Here is a 20,689-nt window from a genome sequence, read left to right on the forward strand (position 1 = left end):
TAAGGGTATACTCGGTCGTGAACGACCCCGACTCCGAAAAAAATTCAGGAAAAATCTAGTTATGCATCAATCTGTATTGTTTGACTTGCTAAAAATACTTCAAAGAATGCTAAAAATTACTGAAAATATAAATGATACCCATCTACAAAATAACTATTTATTGGAAATATATCAAAAATTTAAGTATACAAAAAAAAGACTTAACGTAAATATTCACAAAAAATAGAAATATACATATACACATAAATCCCTTTAGGGACACCTTCTTAGATGGCAAAGCAACAGCATGTAATTGCTGGAAATGAGTTGGACCCATAGAAGTCAAGATCTGAAATGAGAAAAAAAGGGGAAATTTTTTTGGCCAAAAAAATTTGTCCAAATTTCATGAATTTTTTTGGGTACCCAAATGAAATAGGAAGAGGCTAATTTTTTTTATAGAATAAACTCATATTATCCTAGAACAGAAATACATAATAAAATGTGCACTAAGTTGTAATTTACTGTTATAACAGGGGCGAAATCTAAAGGTCATTTTTTGACGGCCTAGTTCACAATGTAAATTTCTTATGAAAATCATTGTATCTCCTATAAAATATGATATTCATGCATTAAATTATACCAAAATATCACGAATTCTATACAGAACAAGAATATATAGAGATATGCCAACTTACCTTTCGGGTATGTCAACAAAATGGCCGCAGACCGCAACAACTCTTACAGCCCAATCTACCACTTGAAATGAAGAATGGGGTTGCAAGCTCCATATTATCATCAACATCTCTTTTTAACTCCATTAGAAGTGTGTTGATGACATCCATGCCGAGGGAATACTGTCTGCTGGCCATTATTGAAGATAAATTCAAAATAAATAGAAAAAAAATCGAATTTGCAAAAAACCTAAAAAAATCAGAAATTAGCATTTGAGGGAAAATGGACCTCATGGCAATATATGGCATCTAAGCCAAAACCAATGTCATGCAAGTGGTAGACACACCATCCACCCACACTTTCCAACTCAACTATAAAGAACCAAACAAGTATTAACACTGTTCGACAATTTATAATTATGTAATAACTTTGCTGTTTGATCACTTACCCCTATAAAGTTATGTAGGGTCGAGGTCGACCCCTGAGGGGGTAAGAAAACGGGGAAGGAGGGAAGTTAGACGAAAATCAGTCCTAAAGCAGACAATGGCATGTAGACTAGTCACCCCTTGCAGGTCGATCACTTCCATAATCGAGACAGCTGATGATTTATGGGGAAAAAACAGGTTTTGAAAATGCTGTAGGGGTCGCAAACGACCCATCATACCTTTCCAGGGTTAATGAGTATCATGGTTTTTATATCATTGATATATAAGCATACATTTTTATTAACAATAGTAATCACTATTGCATATAATAGCTTAGAATAGTAAGCTTGAAAGGGAGTAGAAGAGACACATATCTGTGTTTCCTCTCCCAGGCCATTGTTGAGACCTCCATCAATAATAATATTTGGTTTCCTTGGTAGGGAAAATACAAGGTAGAAGAAACTCTAGGAACTAGAGTTAGAGTTAGTAAGTGTCTATACTAACATTATCCACCTGTATTATATATTAATACTGATCGGTGATTTTTAGGGTCCTGATGATCGAAAAAACCATATTATCGTGGTCCCAACAATAGTCTGCTGTAGGAAACACAGAGTGCATTAAGGAAGGAGAGTTTCCTGTTATTATGGTTTAGCACAACAATTGGAAATGTAAGAGGACTATCAGGCTGCCTACTGTCTCCTTGCCACAATGAGAGTTCCAATGGAAGGGGTAAGAATCTATCTGATTCTGGCTTCCACCCATCCACAAAAGGCCTGCCGCCGCCGGCAATAATTGTGGATGGCAGACCATGAGAGCGCTGAGGACTTCTCAAAGTATGTTAGGTTTCCCACCGGCAGCCGTCAGGGCCAGCTCAATCTTTCCCCCAATAATATTCACTCCCAGTGAAGGAAGGAAGTAAGGGGGAAGGTGGCTGAAGCGGCTGAACTAACTGCCACCGGCAGGACACCAGCTAGTAACACAGTCAACCTAGTAAGCCAGGATGACTGTTAGAATACCGGTGAAAGTGTTGTGACGGCTATGACGTCACTAAAGGACAGAAGGGGGAAGGGTAAGGGTCTTATAGTTCAATGAAACGAGAGGTGGCGGCAGGTATGCCGCATACCTTCAACAGTGAACTGAGGAAGCATGGCTTCCTGTGCTGACGACATCGTCGGCGGCAGAGGAAACATGGTTCCTTTGCTATCTTACTCAAAGCCAGAGGTGGCAAGAACTCTGTTCTACTCGACGGCAATGAAGACAGACAGTGGTTGCCGCCTGTAGCGGTGGCGGCACTCAGGGAGGGAGGAAGGGTTTAGCCTCTTTTCTCTGAGATAGAATGTGTATCGAACCTTATCCATAGATTCTAGAGAATGTAAGTTCTCATCCGAATCAAGAAGGAACGATAGGGTGAGGCTAAACATGGGGAATTACTTTACTAACGTATATATGAGCGAGGCTAGCCTAGCTCTGGTAGGATCCCCGGCCATGGTTGGTAATGCCGGGGTTCCCGCCGAATATGAAAAGTAAAGTTACATAATAGGAAGAGGAATAATATATATGTATGCAAAATCTTCACTTGTATAATTTGCCTAACTAGCTAATATTATAGCTTATTACAGGGAAATGTCACCCTACTGATTAAATAAAATGCAATAGTAACGGGCGACTGCAGTCATAGAATGGCTGCCTCCGGTTCATGGCAACGCTCAACCAAACACACTTAAATTATTGGAATTTAACTGTGAGAAGGGAGCCTAAAATTATACACAGGAAAGAATTAATACTCAACTTTCCAGAAGATGTTGCTGGAGATTGCATGATGATTATTCCAAAAACTTGCAACAAAACACCGGAAAAACGTTGGGAGAACACCTAGCTTATAGCGCTACAAATAAAGGAATGGCGGTCGGTAGTAGTACGGATAGGAGGTCCACCGGGTACCTAGAATGGCACCCACTTTTTTCACCCCACTTCCCTCTTACGTCAAAGAGTTAAATCTATTCGGGGTGAAGAATGCTATGTGTCGTATCTAAAAAATACGTCCCCTGATATTATGCGATATCCTTAATTGGATACTCGCGCCAGGAGTTAGAATCCAGGAGACCTTCGGTATATTTCTCTGGGAGTATTACTGTAGCAAATATCCCTTAGAAGGCTACCTAAAGGAACCCTTCCATCAGGACGACATGGCCCGAGCCCAAAAAAAACACTTATAACCCATCAAAGTAAAAAGAATATCTAATGGTGAAAGAGCACAGCAACAGCAGAGTTGTACTGGCTGCCCCTGAAGACAAAAGTGACTAGTCTGTGTGAGGCGGGTTGGAGGGGATTCCCTCTTGCACCATCTGTCATGAAGCCACTACCTTGTTAATGATTCAATGGCTGTTTAAGAATGCATTGAAGTAATTTTATATTTTAAAGGACAAAATGTTTGTATATGTGTACGATCAATGTAATAAAATAAAGTTGCTATTTTTCACTGGCTAAGAAGAGTGAACTATGTTATTAATGAAAACCAAAGATGGGAACTACTGTACAGTACTCTAATTTCTTATTTCACACATTCCAAGAATCAATATATCTGAGAAAAGTTACTGTACTGCTTTAAAAGGTTCTCCAAGCAACATCTACAGCTATGACATTTAGTCTCAGTTCCTGTGTTTTCTCAAATTAGTGAAACTGCTTCCCATATGCTCTTCATTCCAAGAACAAAATAATTACGTTTCACACTACAGTACTCAACTAACCTGAGAATACTGCGCATCATCCACTAATACTGTGACCTGCATGTCCTTTGGGTTATCAACTTCTTTATCTTCATCAGCATATACAACTATGTAAGTGTCTTCAGAATTAACATCTTCTGCTCCAATCACAGATATAAAGGGAGATGTTGCTGTAGTCACATCATTTGCTTTACCTTTGGGTACATTTGGCATATTTGAAGTGAGGAGTAATTCCAAATCATTGTGTCTTTCAAGAATATGGTTTTCTATGGCTGTTCGTCTCATAAATCCCTCACCACAAATCTGAAATATATATATTAAGATGGAAAATGTAAAAAAATGTGGTAAGTTAGACTATTGTTGGAAGAAATCAGGAAAAATATATACTGTATATAGAACAGTTGCTTTAGAGAGCTAATTCACTAGTATTTAGCGACAACTGATACATATGACAATCTTAGTGCTGTAATGTCAAGTGAATATATGGGGCATTATAAATCCATGATATTACTATTATTATTATTACTAGCCAAGCTACAACCCTAGTTGGAAAAGCAAGATGCTACAAGCCCAAGGGCTACAATAGGGAAAAATAGCCCAGTGAGGAAAGGAAATATGGACATAAATAAATGATGAGAACAAATTAACAATATATCATTCTAAAAACAGTAACAATGTCAAAACAGATATGTCATATATAAACTATTAACAACGTCAAAACAAATATGTCATATACAGTATAAACTATAAAAAGACTCATGTCAGCCTGGTCAACATAAAAACATTTGCTGCAACTTTGAACTTTTGAAGTTCTACTGATTCAACTACCCGATTAGGAAGATCATTCCACAACTTGGTCACAGTTGGAATAAAACTTCTAAAATACTGTGTAGTATTGAGCCTCATGATGGAGAAGGCCTGGCTATTAGAATTAACTGCCTGCCTAGTATTATGAACATGATAGAATTGTCCAGGGAGATCTGAATGTTAAGGATGGTCAGAATTATAAAGAATCTTATGCAACGTGAATAATGAACTAATTGAAAGACGGTGCCAAAGATTAATATCTAGATCAGAAATAAGAAATTTAATAGACTGTAAGTTTCTGTCCAACAAATTAAGATGAGAATCAGCAGCTGAAGACCAGACAAGGGAATAATACTCAAAACAAGGTAGAACGAAAGAATTAAAACACTTCTTCAGAATAGATTGTTCACCAAAAATCTTGTAAGACTCTCTCAATAAGCCAATTTCTTGTGCAACTGAAGAAGGCTCTGACCTAATGTGTTTCTCAAAAGTAAATATGCTGTCGAGAATCACACCTAAAATTTTAAAAGTCATACAAATTTAAAGAAACATTATCAATACTGAGATCCTGATGTTGAGGAGCCACCATCTTTGACCTACTTACAATCAAACTTTGAGTTTTGTTAGGATTCAACTTCATACCCCATAATTTGCACCATGCATTAATTTTAGCTAAATCACTATTAAGGGATTCACCAAGCCCAGATCTACATTCAGGGGATGGAATTGATGCAAAGAGAGTAGCATCATTTGCATATGCAACAAGCTTGTTTTCTAGGCCAAACCACATGTCATGTGTATATAGTATGAAAAGTAATGGGCCAAGAACACTATCCTGTGGAACACTGGATATCACATTCCTATACTCACTATGGTGCCCATCAACAACAACTCTTTGAGATCTATTACTTAAAAAATCAATAATAATCCTAAGAAACGACCCACCCACTCCCAACTGTTTGAGTTTGAAAACAAGGGCCTCACGATTAACACAGTCAAAGACAGCACTAAAATCAAGGCCAATCATACGAACTTCCTGACCACAATCAAGGGATTTCTACACAGCATTGGAGATTGTAAGAAGGGCATCACATGCTCCAAGGCCTTTACAAAAACCAAATTGCAAACTAGGGAATAGATGCTTACCTTCAGCAAACCTATTAAGACGTTTTGCCAGAAGACGTTCAAAAACTCTAGATAATATGGGAGTTATGGAAATTGGGCGGTAATCAGTGGGGCTTGAGCTACCACAAACACATTTACATAGAGTAGTAACATTACCAATTCTCCAACAAGTGCTAAAAGCTCCTCTTCTTGATAACTTGTGCAAAATAAGATAACTTTGGAGCTAAGAAATCTGCAGTCTTTATAAAAAACAAAGGAAAATACCATTTGGATCTACACCTCCATAAGCATCAAGGTCCATCAACAGAGCTTTAATTTCACGAGATCGAAAAGCTAAACTAGTTAGTTTAGCCTTAGGAAAACAGGAATGAGGAAGTTCACATATTTCATTACTCTGTTTACTGTCAAAAACATCAGCCAAAAGGGTTGCCTTCTCCTTTGGACATTGAGTGACTGAGCCATCTGATTCAAGTAAAGGAGGAACTGTTGCATCTACACCAAAGAGTGCAGATTTAAGGGTAGACAACCATTTATGTTCCTGAGTTGTACCAGAAAGGGTTTCTTTTATGGTTAAATTGTATTCCTTTTCAGTTGAGGCATAAACTCTTTGAGCAAAAGCTCGAAGCTGAGTATAGTTATTCCGGGTCAAATCTGATCTGTTACCCTTCCAAAGATGATACGCCTCCTGCTTCTCCAAATAAGCACGTCTACAATCATCATTGAACCACGGTTAGTCCTTCACTCGGTACCTTAGCACACGAGAAGGGATACGCCTATCAATTAGTTGACTACATTCTCATTCAACGGGACAACAAGATCTACACAACTATATAATTGTGACCAATTCAAGCACAAAAGATCATGCAAAATCCCATTCCAGTCTGCTAGGGATTTCATATAAATTTTACAAGAGTATGATACATCAGGGACAGGCTGCTCAGTCTTCACTACTAATGAAATCAAGGCATGATCAGATGTCCCAACTGGAGAACCAACCTTACTAGTTATAACGGCAGGGGAGTCAGTGTATACGAGGTCCAAGAATTACCAGACCTGTGAGTAGCTTCATTTATGATTTTGTTACAGCCTGATTCAGACGGAAAGTCTAAAGCTCTTAAGCCATGGTGATCGGTAGGAGAGATAGAACTTAACCACTCTCTATAGTGAGCATTAAAATCACCAACAAAGACAAAAGAAGCCTTTCTGTAATCTTCTTGTATCTTATCCATAATGGTAAGAGGACAATCAAAGATAGAATCATCCATGTCTGGATTCCGGTAGATCGAACACAAATAAAAGTTGTTATGCCAGCCACAAACTTTTATTACCTGAATCTCATGACATCCACATTGATAGTAGGACTTATGAAAAGCAGGGTACTCGGTCCTAATATACACCGCCATTCCCCTGGCACGAGGGATGGCATCACGTTTCAACATTATTGGCTTCTTAAAACCAGTTATAAGGAGCTCAGATGAGTGCCTCATATTAAAAACCAAAGTTTCTGAGCACAAAAGAATATCATACTGTCTGGACGCAACTGTAAGGTCTTGAATATTTGCATGAAGACCACGAATATTGCAATACAGAAGACGACATTGATGAAATCTAGGAGGCGCTGGTCCCGGATTTCGCTCAATGTCTTCAGACAGCATAAGAATTAATAGAAATAAAAAAAAGAGACATCATACTTAAAAACTAGATTAACAAGAAATATAACAAAAACAATATGTACAGAATTATAAATAAACGGATTTTGAAGCAAAGCGAAAAATGGAGTTTTTATGATAAAACAAAGTTTTATGAATACTTACCTGGCAGTTATATATATATAGCTTAAGTCTCTGACTTCCAGCAGAATTTATTCGAAAATCGCGGCAACCGCCTTGTGGTGGTTGTGCGGTTAGGTGGTTAACAACCCTTACAGGGTGGTACCTGGAATCATTCCACTTTTCTGTTCCTCAGATCATCTTTGCCTGACCTGTCTCCTGAGGAGAGGTGGGTGGGCTTTAAAATATATATATAACTGCCAGGTAAGTATTCATAAAACTTTGTTTTATCAGAAAAAAATCCATTTTTATGAATAGTACTTACCTGGCAGTTATATATATATATATATATATATATATATATATATATATATATATATATATATATATATATATATATATATATATAGCTGATTCACACATTTGGAGGAGGGATACAGACAGTGAACATTATTGGGGAAACAACAAAAGAGTTGTAGGAGAAAAAACACCTTGATTCCTTACCTCCTAAGGTTACTGCCTCTAGAGTCGCTTTCCCTTAGGAGTGTTCAGCCAAGAGTAGGCCTGCTATGCTGCAAACAACTCAATCGAGTCTGTCAAAGGGGTAAGACCAACAACTTGACTAGACTTCAGAAACTACCTTTGCCCCATATAATAAAAACCTGCAACCTTACTAAAACTAACCACCTAACCTTGCAGAATAGATATAAACAATCTATCTAGACAGAGGGAACAGTACCACAAGACGAAGTCCTCAGACAACCATAAAAATGCAAACCCTCATACATGCATACAAACTAAGGTTGAGTGGGGGTAGTAACTCCTTTGCCTAATACAGAAGCCGCAGCTACGTATGGGCCCAAGGTATAACACTTGTCATAGTCAGTGAACCCTCGTTTATCGCGGTAGATAGGTTCCAAACCCGACCGCTATGGCTGAAAATCCGCGAAGTAGTGACACCATATTTACGTATTTATTTAACATGTATATTCAGACTTTTAAAACCTTCCCTTTACGTAGTACTGTTAACAGAACACTTAATGCATGTACTACAGTACCCTAAACTAAAACAGGCACAAATATTAAAGGCGATTTTATATCATGCGTTTCAACAAACACGCCAAAAAGCACGATAAAAAATGACAACTAATGTTTTGTTTACGTTTATCTCTGATCATGATGAAGAAACAAACGCATTTACACATCTGTGTATAGGTTAGTTTTTGCATCGATTATATTGATTATATGTTGATTTTGTTATTACCAATGTTTTACTTAATTTTTCTTAGGACTTCCAAATAAATGAAATGAATGCCACTTATATAATGTTTTTCTTTATGACGCCGCCTGAAACGGAAACTTTCCATTCGTTTACTGTACGCTCCATCTTCGATTGTAATAAACAAACGAAGGCATTAAACGCGCATGATGAAAGTGATAAATAATGATATTGAAAGCTTTTGGTAAATATGTTATTACAAATATTGTTTACCGTATCTATATAAAATCCTACATACGTAGCAAAGCAGGAAAACAATTTTTTTTCTTTTTTTTTTGGCGTTTAATCAACAATAACAAACTGCCGCTAATGACCGAATGATAATTTACGAGAGAGAGGGAGAGAGAGAGAGAGAGGGAGAGAGAGAGAGAGAGAGAGAGAGAGAGAGAGAGAGAGAGAGAGAGAGAGAGAGAGAGAGATTACAAAACTTGGGAGCTGATTCATCATCTATCAGCACTGGAACCAATCACAGTCCGTCTTACATGCTACGTAGTAGTTACAAATTCAAATACAAGGTACTATATACAGTATGCTTTATGTACGCTATTTTACGCTTGTTTTGTTGTAGGATATGTACGCTTATTCGAGATGTGATTTTTGCAACAAAGAATATTATTGGATGCAGTACTACGTACGTATACATACTAAAGATTCATGGAAAAGATGCACATCCATTACATTTGTAGTAGTAGCCATCAGCAGCCTTACACCATTCAAATATGACAAAGTCAGGCTGCATCTGATTTGCGTTTCATGTTCGATTTAATTTTACTACGTATACTGAATTATCGTATGATCACATTCTCTTTTTGTGTTTTATTTCTTTCTGTACTGAATTAGATGTCATATATAATGCAATGATTGATTGATTGATTTAAAGTTTTCAGGCATCCTGGCATGTAATGCAATGAACCATCAGTAAGAGCAGATATTACTAATTATTAATGAAATTAAAGAAATATTTGGGGTCTTCATATATCGCGGCTATTTTCGAAATTTCCGGAAAATCCACGATATATGTATATACATGCGTTATGAAAAAAATCCGCGAAGTCGTGAATCCGCGATAGTTGAACCGCGAAGTAGCGAGGGCTCACTGTACTCTCACCTCTCTGAGGTAATGAGAAGCGAAGACAGAGTTGCTCCTCCAGAACGTTGCGTCCATGATTTGCCTAACTGACATATTTTTCTGATATGCCAGTGAGGTAGCAATGGCTCTCATTTCGTGAGCCCGTACTTTCAACAGGGCGAAGTGTTCCTCCTCACATAAGAGGTGGGCTTCCCTAATAGTTTCCCTCAGGAAAAAGGACAAAGCGTTCTTTGACAGGGGTGTTTGTGGATCCTTCACTGAACACCATAACGAGCTGGATGCACCTCTCACGTTCTTAGTGTGAGCCAAATAAGCTTTGAGGGCCCTAACTGGGCAGAGGAGTCTTTCCTGCTCTTGACCCACTAGTTTGTGAGGTTAGGGATCTCAAACGTCCTAGGCCAGGGTTTCGAAGGGTTCTTGTTCTTAGCGAAAAAGTCGAACCTTAAGGCACAAACCGCTCAATTCTGGTTGAAGCCTACACGCTTCTCAATCGCCTGGACCTCGCTGACCCTTTTGGCAGTCGCTAGAGTCATAAGGAAGATGATTTTCTTCGTTACATCTCGAAGAGAGGCTTGCGAGATAGGTTCAAATTTCTTGGAGCACAGAAACTTAAACACCACATCCAAGTTCCAAGATGGGGGTCTTAATTGTACCTGTTTCGTTATCTCAAAAGACCTAATGAGGTCCTGCAAATCTTTATCTTGGGACAACTCTAGGCCTCTATGCCTAAAGACGGTCGAGAGCATACTCCTGTATCCTTTGATGGTAGATACAGCCAGCTTAGCATCCTGTCTGAGGTACAATAAAAAGTCTGCAATCTGGCTCAGAGAGGTAGTGGTCGAGGAAATCTTGTGCCGCCTGCACCAAGCTCTAAAGGTCTACCACTTAGACTGGTAGACTCTTTGTGACGAGATCCTCCTTGCTTTGGCAATAGCTTTCGCCGCTTGTGCCGAAAAGCCTCGATATCTAACAAGCTTCTCGACAGTCTGAAGGCAGTCAGTTTGAGAGCGAGGGGTTTTTGATGATATCTCTCGAAGTGGGGCTGTCTGAGAAGATCTGGACTTGCCGGGAGTCTTCTTGGGAAGTCCATCACCATGCCCACCACTTCGGTGAACCATTCCCTTGCAGGCCAGAATGGAGCCACTAGGATCATTCATCCCGAATCAAGGAGAGCGAATTTTCTGACAACCAGATTGATGATCTTGAACGGGGGAAACGCATACATGTCCATCCCCGTCCAATCCATCAAGAAGGCGTCCACTGCTACCGCTTCCTCGTCCGGGACTAGGGAGCAGTAGTTGGGGATCCTCTTGTTGGAGGAGAAAAGGTCTATTACAGGTCTGCCCCACAACTTCCAAGGGCTCTGACACACTTGCGGGTTGAGAGTCCACTCTGTGGGAAGGATTTGTCCCTTCCTGCTGAGCATGTCTGCCCTGATGTTTCTTTGTTCTTGAACAAACCTCGTCAACAGCTGAGTCCTGTTCTCGTTTGCCCAAAGGAGAAGCTCTCTCGCTGTTCTCGTTTGCCCAAAGGAGAAGCTCTCTCGCTATTCTGAACAGAGAGAGGGAGTGAGTTTCCCCTTGTTTCCTGATGTACGTAAGAGCTGTGGTGTTGTCTGAGTTGATCTCCACAGTCTTCCCTGTCACCGAGGTTACGAAGGCCTTTAGCCCCAACAGAATGGCCTTCAACTCCTTCCTGTTGATATGCCAACTGACCTGACTTCCTTCCCAAACACCTGAGACCTCCTTGTTCCCTAGTGTTGCTCCCCAGCCTGACTCCGACGTGTCTAAGAATAACACTAGGTCGGGGTTTTTCTTGTACAAGGAGATCCCTTCTCCTAACAGAGCTGGGTACAGCCACCACATCAAAAGATCCTTGATCTCTGTCGGAATAGGAAAAGAAAAGGAGTCCTCCTGGGTCTTCCTGTTCCATACCTTTGCGAGGAAGTGTTGCAGAGGTCTTATGTGCAGTCTCCCCAATGAGACAAACTGCTCTAGGGAGGATAGAGTTCCCAGCAAACTCATCCACTCCTTCGCTGAGCATTCCTGCTTCTTTAAAAAACCTCTGACTTTCTCTAGGCACCTGGTCTGCCTTTCCTGGGAGGGAGGAGCCCAAAAAAGAACTGAATTCAGAACTATCCCCAAATAGAGAATAGTCTGATTCGGATCGGTTTGAGACTTAGCCCTGTTGATGATGAGTCCCAGGTCCTGAATCATCGTATATGTCTTCTGTAGGTCCTCCAGACATTTTTCTTTCGACTGTGATCGGATCAGCCAGCCATCCAGATAGAAGGATACCCTTATCCCCTCCTGATGTAACCAGCCTGCCACATTTGCCATTAGCCTGGTGAAAACTTGAGAAGCCGTGCTGAGACCGAAGCAAAGTGCCCTGAATTGAAAGCACTTGCCCTGAATCACAAATCTCAGATATTTCCTTGAAGTCGGATGAATAGGGACGTGAAAATAAGCATCCTGCAGGTCGAGAGATACCATCCAGTCGCCTGGATGAACTGCTGCCAGCACGGATTGAGTCGTCTGCATGCCAGCACGGATTGAGTCGTCTGCATGGAGAACTTTGTTTTCTCCACGAAGGCGTTCAGAGAGCTGACATCTAAGACTGGTCTCCATCCACCCGAGTTCTTGGGAACCAGAAACAGGCGATTGTAGAAGCCTGGGGAGGTAAGGTCCTGAACTGGCTCTATTGCTCCCTTGACCAACATCTGGTCGACTAGCTCCAGAAGAGCCTCTTGTTTCTCCGCGTCGGTGTACTGCGCCACTAAGGCTAGGGGAGTGTCTGAGAGAGGAGGCTTCTTTAAAAAGGGGATCTTGTAACCTTCCTTGATGACCGAGAGGGACCAGGTGTCCGCCCCTCTTCTCTTCCAAGACTGCCAAAAAAGTGACAGTCTTGCCCCTACTGTTGTCTGGAGGACTTCCATCTCATTTCTTGGATCGGGGCCTAAACGAACCTCTGCTCGTCCTTGGCCCTGACTCTTGTTTTCTCCCCCTGAAATCCGCTCTCGAGGAAGCCCTACTCCGAAAGGGCTGCTGGAACTTTCTCTCTTCCTTCTTCAGAGGAGCAGGAGCGACAGACAAAGGCTTTCTAGCAGACCGAGATAAAAGGTCCTGAGTAGCCTTTTGTGCCAGAGTAAGGGAGATATCTCTAACCAGAGCTTCGGGATTGATTGATTGATTTAAAGTTTTCAGGCATCCTGACATCTAAGGTCATTGACGCCGGTAACATTTAAATTATGTATACAAAAATAAAAAATAAAATAAAATAAAAAATAAAAGAGTATTCAATTAAAATCATAAAAGTTGAATGTCATAAGAGTTAAATATTTTTCAGAAGACCTGCTTCTGAAATAAATCTAAAGATGCCACTTGCATGGTAGGACACATCATTTCCAAGATCTTGGCAAGGATGAACCTGCCACCCTCACCTCGAGCCTCAAACAAATATCTATTCCTTAAGTTGTTATAATTGGGGCATTCGGTCAACAAATGCCTTACTGTTAGAGGTACTAAACAGTCGTCACAATACGGTTGGTGTTGGCCCTTCAGCAGAAACTCGTGTGTCAACCGAGTGTGACCAATACGGAGACGACAAAGAGACGTCTCCCATTTTCGGGGCATCATATTATACCTCCAAGGAGATATGTCATTTGTTACCTCTCGCATTTTATTGCCATCTAGGCAATCCCATTGCTGTTGCCATTTTTTGCAAACCAATTTCTTGATGTCAGGTAAGAAATCATTACAGGGAATGGGATACCTTCTTGGCAGCAACTCGGATGCAGCCTTCTTAGCCAGTGAATCTGCCTTCTCATTCCCAGACAAACCTACATGTGCTGGAACCAAACAAAATTGAACTGTTATACCTCTCCGTCCAATAATAAAAAGCCATTCTAAAATCTTTAAAACTAGAGGGTTATTAGAATTAAAAACTTCTATAGCTTGAAGGACACTCCTTGCATCACTAAAAATTGTAAAATTACCCTCCTTCACCAACGCTATTTTCTCAATAGCGGTTAATATGCCATACAGTTCGGCAGTAAATATGGAAGCGGTCAGAGGAAGTGCACCTCTACAATTAAAACCATTACTATGTACTCCAAATCCAACGCCAGCATCAGATTTGGAGCCATCAGTATAGATAAAAGTTGATCCTCTATGTTCTTTAACATGTTCATCAAAAAGAGACCTGGCTTCTAGGTCTGACATATACTTCTTACCTCCAATAAAATATTTACAAAAACATATCTCAGGTAACTTCCATGGAGGTGTTGATGATACCTTGAATGGAAGTACCTTATTTCTAATTATATCCAGACTATTTAATAATCGTTTCACCCGAAAGCAATAAGGTTGAGGAGATTTTGGGTGCAACTCAAAGTATGATGCGTGTCTTACAAGGCTTGCAGTCTGAAAGGCTAGAGAGTTAGGGAGTCTTTGCAATCTAAACCAATACCGAATAATGGAAGACATTCGGTAAAGGTCTAGAGGTAACTCTCCAGCATCAACAAGGAGACTTGGGATAGGCGAGGTTTTAAAAGCTCCAGTAGACAATCTAATACCTGCATGATGTATCGAGTCTAATATTTTTAACCGGCTTGGGGTGGCTGAAGAATATATTTCACAACCATAACTAATTTTGGAAAAAATCAAGGCCTTGTATAATTTTAAAATAGTATTGCGGTCTGCCCCCATGATGTATGGGACAATACTTTTAAGATATTCAGAGCTTCAACACATTTAGCTTTTAACGCTTTTAAGTGAGAAACCCATGTAAGCCTACAATCAAATATCAAACCTAAAAATTTAGCTTCTCTTGCACATGGTATCCGTTGACCTTTAATGTATATATCCGGGTCTGGATGTACTCCTCGGATACGACAAAAATGGACAATGGTAGTTTTACTTGTCGAGAACTTAAATCCATTCATGTCAGCCCACTGGATAATTTTATCAATAGAGAGTTGGATTTTTCTCTCAACCATTGCCATTCTAGTGCCAGCAAATGATATTGAGAGATCATCCACAAATAATGTTGAGAGAACATCCTGGGGAATGGCTGAGGATATCCCATTAATTGCTAGTGCAAAAAGGGTTACACTCAGCACACTACCCTGAGGAACTCCTTCTTCCTGGCACTTACTCTCTGATAGAGTTTCCCCCACTCTCACTTGAAAAACTCTACGTGAAAGAAATGCCTGAATAAATAGTGGCAGCTCTCCTCTCAATCCCAATTCATGAATGGTTTTAAGTATAACATATCTCCATGTGGTATCATATGCTTTTTCAAGGTAAAAAAATACTGTCACATGGTGCTGTTTGGAAGCAAAGGCTTCACAAATAGAAGACTCAAGTCGTATTAACACATCAGTTGTTGAGTGCATTTTTCTGAATCCACATTGAATCGGTGATAAAATACCCTTCTTTTCAAGGTACCACATCAGCCTTGCATTGACCATCTTCTCCATGATTTTACATAAACACAAAGTCAATGCAATAGGTCGATAGCTTGCTGCTAAAAACTTGTCCTTACCCGGTTTTAAAAAGGCTAAAATAATGGCTAGTTCCCAAACACTTGGGTAACTATGATCATGCCATATTCTATTAATAATACTTAAAATAAATAACTTTGTATTAAAATGTACATGTTTAACCATTGCATATGGAATTCCATCGGGTCCAGGAGCTGTATCGTTGCAAGTAGCGAGTGCGGAATCAAGTTCTCTTTCAGTAAAAGGAGAATTATACGATTCTTCCCTTCCTGTTGCAAAATTTAAAATTTTCTTTTCTTCAATGCTCCTGTACTGGTGACCAGGAGCTGCTACACTCTTGCACGATACATTTGAAAAATGGTCAGCCAGGGCATTACTAACTTCATTTCCTTCAGTCACAAACTGACCATTCACTTTCAACACTGGTGGTGGGTTCGGGGTAAATTTGCCTGCAATTTTTTTTAATTTCCTCCATACAGAAGATGGTGGTGTTCTACTATTAATGGAGGAAACAAAAGCCACCCAAGATTGGCGTCTAGCTTCTTTCATGGCACGACGGAACTGTGCTCTACACTTTTTGTATGATATCAAATTTTCATCAGTACGGCGTCTACGCAATCTAGTCAGAGATTTTCTGGTGGCTCTGTGCAAGGCTGTTAATTCTGAGGACCACCACGGGACTGGTCGTCTTTTGAATAGTCCTGTGGTTTTGGGAATCGAATTGATTCCTGCTGTATGAAGAGTTCCATTCAGTAGGTCTATGGCATATTCAATACTTTCAAACTGTTCTGCTCTCCCTTCGATTTCACTTAGCTCAGAAAATTTAACCCAGTCTGCCTTGTCTAGATTCCAACGTGGCGATCTTTGCAAAGGCGGACCCTTGTTGGTGTTTATAATGATTGGTGCATGATCACTAGTATGCCAATCATCTAATGTCCTCCAATCAAAATCAAGAAGGCAGTTAGAGCTTGCAATTGAAAGGTCAATGCATGACAAAGTACCTGTCTGAACATGGAAGTGCGTGTGCTCTCCTGTATTAAGGAGCTCCACATCCTCATTCTCCACAATTGATGAGATAATATTGCCCCTTGTGTTGGCCAAAACATCACCCCAAAAAAGGATGTCTACCATTCATATCTCCCAGTAAGAGAAAAGGTTGAGGGAGTTGTTGAATGACTTCTGCTAAATCATCATATAAAATATTATCATTTGGAGGTAAGTAGAGAGAGCATATTGTATATTTTCTCCCTATATCAATTTGTACAACAACTGCCTCCAGGGTTGTACGTATAGACATGGGTATTCGGGGAACATCTCGACGAATGTACATGAGACTTCCGCCATGGCTCCCTGCTTGTTGATTATATGGTGTTCTATAGCTAACATACTCTCGAGGACTAGGAGTGTTAGAATCAAGCATACTTTCCTGTAGACATACAATTATGGGGGAATGCTCATGAATTAGGAGCTTAAGTTCTTCATATTTCGCCCTCAAACCCTGACAGTTCCATTGCAAAATGGAGGAGAAAACTATGGATCATTTCTGGAAGACATCTTAGATGAGGTCTTCCCATTAGCAGTTTTTAATTTAACATTATTACCAGTAGGTTTCTTCAGAGGGGGTCTTGTTATGTTGGGTTTTACATTTGTGTTTTTCTTTGTATTCTTTTTATCTATTTGTTGAGGTGGATGGTGGACTTCAACTTGAATTTCTGATTTATTCAGTTCATCTTCTGGTTTATTATAAACATCAACAGACAAAACATCAAATTTATTTGAAGTCATAACCTTAACGTTTCTAATGGAGGGCGGAGAGAGAGATGGAGGTCTCTCTCTTTTACGATTAATAGATGGTGGGATTCGAGGTTTTTGCACCTTTCCCACAACAGGTGCATCAGGTAAGTTAGTCTTAAGTGGAACCTCCATCAGATCAGGCAAGGACATGGCCTGAGAGAGGTTTGTATTATTTTTTGTAATGGCGGCTGAAGGCTGTACAGAAATGGGCAATGACCTAGTGTTAATACACCGTGGTAAAGCCTCAGGAGGTAATATGGTTACCTCGTTATTTGACATTTTGTCAGATAGTATCCTTTTTTTTGAGCTATTGGCAGCGCTAGGTTGGTTTGATTTTAATGCATTAGCATATGTATTTGATTTATTTAATAGTCTTTTGGCATGGGTCACACTTATATGTTCTAAGTTTGATTTGTTGAGGGCAGCTTCCTCCAACTTATATAGCTCGCAGCTCTTGTCTGTGGATTTGTGATTCGAGCTGAAATTTAAACACCTGGCTCCAAGTGCACACTCTCCATGGTAAGATTTGGAGCAAATACCACACATCTTCTCATTTTTGCAAACTTTGGAAGGGTGCCCAAATTTAAAACAATTAAAGCATTGCAATGGCTTCTGCTTGAAGGGTCTTACTTTAATCCTTTCGTTCTCGATAATAATATGAAAAGGTACATCAGCATCCTGGAACGTAAGGATTATCATTGATGTACCTGGGACTTTATGAACTTTCCATACATTTAATGGACACATGGCCAGTATCTCTTCCTCTGTAAAATCATATAGATCTCTGTTAAAAACTACGCCCCTTCCGTAGATAAAATTTAGGTGGGGTTTGACATCTAACTTAATGTCATCGTTACTTATTTTCATATTGGACAATATTACCGACTGTGTACTGGATTTGGCATGGATAAGGAAACTATTTTTTCCGAAACGAGATATATCGCCTGGTGCAATAGTTCCTACTTTTTTCTGAATCAATTTGCATATTTTAAAATAATTCCCTGTAACCCCCTTTGATTCAGCTATAAGCCACATCGGTGGTTTTGGATTTCTCTGGGAGGGCATAACTAAATCTGCATCTTTTTCCAACCAATCAGCAGGCCTGTACACATCCAAATCTTTTGGTACCTTATTGCAGAGAGCAGCCGCGACATTCAAGTTATTAATTTTAATATTATTCAAGTTACTTATTGCACTAAATGCTTCGTCATAACTACTATAAGATATCCATGAATCCCAAGTTTCAGCTTCAAGTTTCATCCTTATTTCTTTTATGCATCCATAGCATTCAAATGCTTTACATAGATCATCATAATTTGTCTCTATTGAAATTTGTGTAACATGGAGGATTCGAAGTTTCCTCGTGTTACCCAAATTACTCGATTTAGAAATATCAGTAGAATGGTCCTTTCCCGTTCCGAGGTCATCAACAGAGCTTTCCCTTATCACATTAGCAGAGGTCGTCAACAGTGCCGGGGGAGAGTCAGCGTATCCAGGGGATGGGAGTTCGTTCCTTAAAGAATCCATTAGACGAAAGAGAGAGAAAAGGGTTAGTTTGATGTACCTGCTCGAGAATGTTAGGCCATCACACGTCGGAAAGGAAATTTGCACTCTCCACTATCGGCACAATGAGAGTATACTTCCCAGATGGTCCACTCCATACCCTACCAAAAGGATAGCATCAAAACAGATATAGAGGCACAGGTGTAAGCTGAACCCGCCTGTTAGGACTGAGACCAAGAAATTATGGAATCATCCTCCCCATATCTATAATGACGGGCTTCCGGCCAAAAGCCGAGAGTCCTACCCCAAGCATTGGATCCCCCTGGATTCCGAAGACCCAACACTTGAGAATAGTTCCGCCAAAAAGGTCCAAACCATCTTCGGGATGGCTGAAATCATCCAATACTCTCACATATAGCTTTGAATGCAAACACCTCCCAACCGTGATACCTCCTCCCACTCATCAAAGCAGGCAGCAATAAAAGATGTATGAACATCCCCGCCGGGGCTACAATGGATGTAAAAACATCCAAGCCATAGGAGAAAAAAAAAAATAATAAATATATATGTACATAATATATACACACATATAATGCGGGAAATTTTTCTCATAGAGTTTGGAAAGCAAGACTAAAGAAAGTGTATGAAATTAGGATAAGGTCGAAGTAATATTGAGAAAAAGAAAAAGGTGAAAGAGAGAAATTTAGATTCGAACTGGGGGAGCAATTTCCCCAAGTTCGAGAGCCCTCTTGCCCGTCACCAAGTTTCAGCACGGGAATGATATGCCGTGCTGAAGCTCAATGACTTCATCAAGGCATTCTCTCATTAAGAGGGAGAGCTTCGGGAAAGAGATGGTGTGACAGAGGGGCGTAAAGCAGTTCCGACTTCTGGGCAACAGTCACCGACCTAGAGGTGAAGGAACACAATAGGGCCCTCTTCTTCAAGACCCCTGCTGAGAAAAGGGAAGTCAACTCATTAGCCCCATCCCTTAGAGCTTTGTCCATGCAGGACATGATACTCGTCAGATCCTTCGTGCCTTCCAGAAGTTCTGTCTTCCTGGCCAGAGTCCCGAGAGACCAGTCTAGGAAGCTAAAAACCTTGAAAACCCTGAAAATTCCCTTGACGAGGTGATCAAGTTCCGACATGGACCACATCACCTTGGCAGAGTTCAGAGCACGTCTTCTTGCAGAGTCCACAAGCCCAGAGAAGTTACCTTGGGAGGAGGCAGGCACTCCTAGACCCAATGGTTCCCCCATCACATACCACATACCAGCCTTGGAAGCGAGTCGAGATGGAGGGAAAGAAAAGGTGGTGTTGACCGCTTGTCTCCGCTCTTTCATCAATCACCCACCTTAGCGAGCGCTTTCCTGGCAGAAATTGAAGGCTTCATCTTGATGAAGATCGAATGCTTCGTAGCTTTCTTCCTGGTGAATTGTGACTAAGGAGAACGAGGAGCCGAAGGTTGGAATTCTTCCCCATATAGTTCCAAAAGGGAGCGAGACAGAACCTTATAGTCCCTAGCAGAGTCGGTAGGTTTCTCTTCCTCTTCCGATACATCATCGAAGTCCTGATCAGGGACTACATCTTGAAGAAGGGGGCTGCAAGCAGCCTGGCACCGAGAGCTGCTTGCGTCCTGGCGCTGAGCATAGGTGTCGTCGTGGCACCTAGAAAAGGAAGCGTCCTGGCGCTGAGCGCTGCTATCGTCCTGGCGGCGAGAAGAGGTATTGTCCTGATGACAAGAAGCGGTATCATCCTGATAAGGCAGGCTGTATTCGTCCTGATAAGGCAGGCTGCATTCATCCTGCTGCTTAAATCGCGAGGCGGAATCATCCTGGAGCTTCGAGCGAGAAGCGGAATCGTCCTGGCGCCGAGGGCGAGAGGCAGTATCGTCCTGGCGCCGAGCCGATGAAGAGGGTGCGTGGTGTCGTACGGCCGATGAAGTGCGTAGAGGTTCCCTTGGAGAGGCACTTCGTTCCCTCCTAGAAGACGATCTCTTAACTGGCAAAGAGACATC

The 20,689-nt window shown here is 40.7% G+C and overlaps 1 protein-coding gene across 2 annotated transcripts in view; it reads right to left on the minus strand.

Annotated features, from left to right (window-relative positions):
- LOC137648651 (uncharacterized) overlaps window positions 1–20,689 on the minus strand; it is a 522,517-nt gene that overhangs the window by 57,587 nt on the left and 444,241 nt on the right. For both annotated transcript variants that reach the window (XM_068381656.1, XM_068381655.1), the window contains exon 13: window positions 3,827–4,108. In XM_068381656.1, the coding sequence (XP_068237757.1) occupies window positions 3,827–4,108 (282 nt within the window). The remainder of the gene's footprint in view (window positions 1–3,826; window positions 4,109–20,689) is intronic.

This window comes from Palaemon carinicauda, chromosome 10 (genome assembly GCF_036898095.1).
Source record: "Palaemon carinicauda isolate YSFRI2023 chromosome 10, ASM3689809v2, whole genome shotgun sequence".
NCBI lineage: Eukaryota > Metazoa > Arthropoda > Malacostraca > Decapoda > Palaemonidae > Palaemon > Palaemon carinicauda.